This window comes from Sinocyclocheilus anshuiensis, unplaced genomic scaffold (genome assembly GCF_001515605.1).
Source record: "Sinocyclocheilus anshuiensis isolate Anshui unplaced genomic scaffold, SAMN03320099.WGS_v1.1 scaffold2347, whole genome shotgun sequence".
NCBI lineage: Eukaryota > Metazoa > Chordata > Actinopteri > Cypriniformes > Cyprinidae > Sinocyclocheilus > Sinocyclocheilus anshuiensis.
In genome coordinates, this window is record NW_015541043.1 from 222,723 (window position 1) to 227,961 (window position 5,239).

General features: G+C 36.6%; 2 protein-coding genes across 5 annotated transcripts in view; both read left to right on the plus strand.

The window, feature by feature from the left end:
* Positions 1-5,239, plus strand: part of LOC107690580 (integrin beta-1-like) — a 30,159-nt gene that overhangs the window by 14,511 nt on the left and 10,409 nt on the right. The window lies entirely within an intron of this gene.
* LOC107690579 (enhancer of polycomb homolog 1-like) overlaps positions 1-5,239 on the plus strand; it is an 18,257-nt gene that overhangs the window by 5,917 nt on the left and 7,101 nt on the right. For all 4 annotated transcript variants that reach the window (XM_016488952.1, XM_016488953.1, XM_016488954.1 and 1 more), the window contains 4 exons: positions 661-820; positions 1,250-1,395; positions 4,457-4,663; positions 4,747-4,895. In XM_016488952.1, the coding sequence (XP_016344438.1) occupies positions 661-820; positions 1,250-1,395; positions 4,457-4,663; positions 4,747-4,895 (662 nt within the window). The remainder of the gene's footprint in view (positions 1-660; positions 821-1,249; positions 1,396-4,456; positions 4,664-4,746; positions 4,896-5,239) is intronic.

Here is a 5,239-nt window from a genome sequence, read left to right on the forward strand (position 1 = left end):
TTTTTTTATTAGAATGTGCATTTAGATTTCACATAATGTAATGATAATGTTTCAAATCATGATGTATTGTGAATTAAATGTTAATACCAGGCTTTAATGCCGTTTCATTTTTGTGTATTGTTAGCAAGGGCAACACAATAGAAATTTGTTTTCAGTTAAGTTTTTGTGACCATTAAGATTGTTTTATATGATGTTTTTGATTTATTTATTTATTGACAATCCAAATAATATCTTCAGAGTCTGTGTAAATGGTAGATACACTGCTTCCAATAGAAAGTAGCTAAAGCCTGCTCAAAGTCGCTAAATAACAACATACACTGATTAGCATATTATTGACACTATTGCATCGTATTTGCATTCTGCCTAGTGTCAGCCTTTTATATTTGTTTGTCACACTTTATGTGAGCACGTATTGTATTTTAATACAGCATAATTCGCAGTATAATTGTTTATTTATATATTTTTCTGTTGTCAGACGACAGGATGAATACAAACTAGTGACTTGATTTGTTACTAGTCTCTAAATCTAGCAACAAAGTGGCTAAATTGGCAACACCGGATAATGTTAGCATCCAGTCACAATACTTGTGACCATCCAGCCGAACCCCACACAAACTTTCACTTGCAATTGAACTAAATCTTTTGTGTGTGTGTATGTAGGAGCACCATCTCCAGCGGGCCATCTCTGCTCAGCAGGTGTACGGGGAGAAGAGGGACAATATGGTGATTCCCGTCCCAGAGGCCGAGAGCAACATCGCCTACTATGAGTCCCTCTACCCGGGGGACTTCAGAATGCCCAAACAGCTCATTCACATACAGCGTGAGTCATTCTGCCTTTATCCAGACCATATATCTAATTCAGATTGAGGGCTTGAGGTTTGTGTGTCCTTCATGACTTTTACAATTGACTTTACTGAGCTGTGACAGGTATACAGATACATTTGAATGGCTGTTGATGGAGAAAGATGCTGTTTACAAGTCTAACCAGCAAAACCATGATCCATGATGATGGTTCAGACAAACAAATAGCCCCAAACTCATGTAATTGGAGTCAGTGTTGCGATGTCTGTCTGCTCAAACAAATTGCAATTCAATTTGGTGTTGCAATAGTCACAGAAATTGTTGCACCTATAATGACTGTATGGTTTGTAGCCTGCAGTGAAACTTGGTTTATCATGGTTTTGGTTCACATGAAAACAGTTCTGTTTTTCTTTTTTTGTGCCCTCCAAACTGGTCCTGCTACGTACAGCATTCAGTCTTGACACAGAACAGCCAGATTATGACCTGGACTCTGAGGACGAGACATTTGTAAATAAACTGAAGAAGAAGATGGATGTGGGAGCCCTGCAGTTTGAAGAGATGATCGACCGGCTGGAGAAAGGCAGCGGACAGCAGGTACCAGAGGCAGGCAGAATTGGGAATAGTCAGAAGATTTGGATTTTAATCATGGTTGAGCTTGTTTTTAATGGTTGTTATGGTACTGATCTGTACTCTTAAGGTGGATTTTAGAGATGCACCGATTGCAATTTTCTTGGCCAATTCCGATTTCTGATTTTTTATTTTTTTTTGTAAGTGTGACCTGCCGATACCGATTTTTGCCGATTCTGATTTTCTTTCTAAGAACTATAATTGACAGCATATACAAACAAAAATCTTTTTTTTTCAATGCAAAAAATTTATTTTAAATGATCTTTCACATTAAATTTCAATTAATTCCGTTAGAATAAGACACTGTGCAGTTGCTACTATTCAAATGAAATCAGTATCAACAAACTATCTTTCCACTGTAGAGGAAACAGAAGCTGCATCTGAAGTGGCGTTAGATGTATTTACAAAGACTGTTTAATGAAGCTGAGAGGTGCCATAAATGAATTTGCACCGCAAAATTGTAAATTCATAAGTAGTTATAAGATTAATGTTTTAAATACTTGTTTGAACATACAAATAAGGGAAAAATGCAATGATACTTTTAAAGGGGTCATATGATGCGATTTCGATTTTTCCTTTCTCTTTGGAGTGTTACAAGCTCTTGGTGCATAAAGAAGATCTGTAAAGTTGCAAAGACTAAAGTCTCAAATCCAAAGAGATATTCTTTATAAAAGTCATGTCGTGAAGACGCTGTGTGCTTCGTTGTGAAAGCGAAACTACTTTGGTGGCCAAGTTTCAGTGCTTCCCTAGTTATTTTTGACATCCAGGTATACTTCACTTGGACACGACTACAAATCAGTGGTATTTACAACACTGTTCCAGAACAGTTTAACCCAAATATCCAGATGTGTGCAGCGCCTCAAATCCAAAGAGATATTCTTTATAAAAGTCATGTCGTGAAGACGCTGTGTGCTTCGTTGTGAGAGCGAAACTACTTTGGTGGCCAAGTTTCAGTGCTTCCCTAGTTATTTTTGACATCCAGGTATACTTCACTTGGACACGACTACAAATCAGTGGTATTTACAACACTGTTCCAGAACAGTTTAACCCAAATATCCAGATGTGTGCGGCGCATTTTATGGAGGACTGTTTACTGATCCTGGGAGAGTAACGTTAGACTAAAATGCCGGCAGTTCTGACTCACGTAAGTACGTTTTCATTTAAAGGATTTGCCACTCACAGTGAAGAACTTCCATGCAGACGACATATTTATATGCGGATGTGAGCGTAGCTGTGACGTCACAACAGTCACCGGTCCAGGCCGATCATGCAGAAAATCTGCTGGTTCCGGTCTCTGGCCGGTCAATCGGTGCATCTCTAGTGTATTTTATTTGATGACTGTTCTGCAAAAACAATAATACAGTATAAATAGCAGGTAGCTTTATATATATAATCAAAACATTTTTACATTTGCATGTTTGTTCATTTGACAGATAATTTTATCCAAAGCAACTTGCATTGCATTGAAGGTATACGTTTTATCAGTCTATGCATTCCCTTGGAATTGAACCCATGACCTTGGCTTTGCTAGTGCTATGCTTTAAAGTTTAGACTACATGACTGCTCTGAATTGATAACATTCGCAGATAAGGGTGTAGTAGTAACATGTTTTGCTTGCTGGGGGGAAATCGTGCATTTTTTTTTTGTTTTTTGGTGCTAACTAAGCATATTAAATCAACATATTTAAATGAATGAAGAGTTTCCTAGCCTGCGCTAGTGTGATTCTGTAAAGGCATACTTGTTCTGCAGCTGTTTTATGGGTAAATTTGTAGGTCATGTAGCGCTAATGATTATTCATAGACTGATGTATGGGCCAGGCCAGCTGATCAGCGGTTATTGGTCCGTTCTGATCTGTTGTCAGCCTCATGTATGTGTAACACACCATCTACTCAAATGGTACAAGAGGGGGTGACTTGTGACTCTTGTTGTTTGAGTCATGGTTCAACAATAAGGACAGAAGTGGCCCTATCAGACCATTGCTGTCACCACCACATTTTGCCTTGAACTGCCATTCAAAAGGTTGGGTTCAGTAATATTTTTAGAAGTCTTTTATGTTTTTAAAGTCCTTTGTTCACCAAGGCTGCATTTATTTGATCAAAAATACAGTAATATTATAAAATTATTACTATTTAAAATATTTGTTCAATTTAATGCATTTTAATTATTTTAATTACATTTTAATGTAATTTGTTAATGTGTTGGCAAAGCTTAATTTTCAGCAAAATTATACCACTCTTCAGTTTCACATGATCCTTCAGAAATCAGTTTTTCTATTATTTTATTATCAATGTTGAAACCAGTGCAGCTTAATATTTTTTATGGCTGCATGTTTGTTGTTTTAATGAATGCTAAATTAAAAATAACACCATTATGCAAGTCTTTACTGTCATTTTTTATCAATTTAATGTGTCCTTGCTGAATAAAAGTAATAATTTCTTTCCAAAAAAAATCTTACTGACTTGAATGGTAGTGTATTTAATGAATATTGCTTTTGAATTCTGCTTATTTGTCACCAGTAACATTATCAAACTGACTAACATGGTTGATTTGACATGACTTGAATGATAATTATATTAGCATCCACACCAACGACCGACTACATTTTTATTGTATGTAGTGCACACTTTTAATATTGAATGGTTTGTGAATGGCTGTCAGTGGTTTTATCATTATAGTTGTGGTGTGAACTTCACTATTATAACAATTTTTAAAACTAGGGTAAAACATAGTTATTGCCATAATAATATAGTCAAATGCCATTGTTTTCCAGTGACAAATATTGTCCTTTTTTTTCCCTTTTATTATTTATTTTGGATAATCACAGAAAACGTGTTAAAAATGGCTGTTTATCATAGTTATGAGAGGCTAGTAAAATTGTCAGCAGGACTAACAATAACCAGGCCTGCAAAAAAATTCTTATTGTTGAGCCTTGTTAGTCTTTTGACCACCACTAATGATGTTAATGGTCATTAGCCTGTTTATTAAAAAAAGCTTAATGTGAAAGATTCTTTCTCTCTCTTTCTCGTAGCCGGTGTCTCTGCAGGAGGCCAAACTCTTGTTGAAGGAGGATGATGAGCTGATAAAGGAGGTGTTTGAGTACTGGAGCAGGACGAGGAAAGCATGTCAGAGCGGCTCTCTCATTCCTGTCGTCAAACAGGAGAAGCGTGACGGCTCCAGCACCAGTGACCCCTATGTGGCCTTCAGGCGCAGGACGGAGAAGATGCAGACACGAAAGGTAAGAGGGCACCGCTCAACAACGAATTGGCTCTGCTTATGGAATAACAAGAGAAACAATTTGCACGTTATCTTTATGCACAGAATCGTAAGAACGATGAAGCTTCTTATGAGAAGATGCTGAAGCTGCGTAGAGACCTGAGCCGAGCCGTCACCATCCTAGAGATGATCAAGAGACGAGAGAAGAGCAAACGAGAGCTGCTGCACCTCACACTGGAGATCGTAGAGAAGAGGTACATGTGAACATCATATATTTTGTCATATGTGTTCCCAGGTTCCCGTGATTATATACAACCTGGGATATATATATGTGTGTGTGTGTGTGTATATATATAAATATGAATATGTGTGTGTGTGTGTGTGTGTGTGTGTGTCTTTATTTCTCTATATTTGTGTGATTGATTTTGGGAAAAAAAAGAAAGATGTCCAGACCTGGAAAAATGTAAAAAATTACATTTTATTATTTTTTGCATTTTTAAGCTATTTTCAGCAATTAAATATTTTTATCAGTGCCTAAAATTGCTTTAGTGCAATGGAGAAAAAAAAATTTAAACTTTTTTTTTTTTTTTTTTTTTTT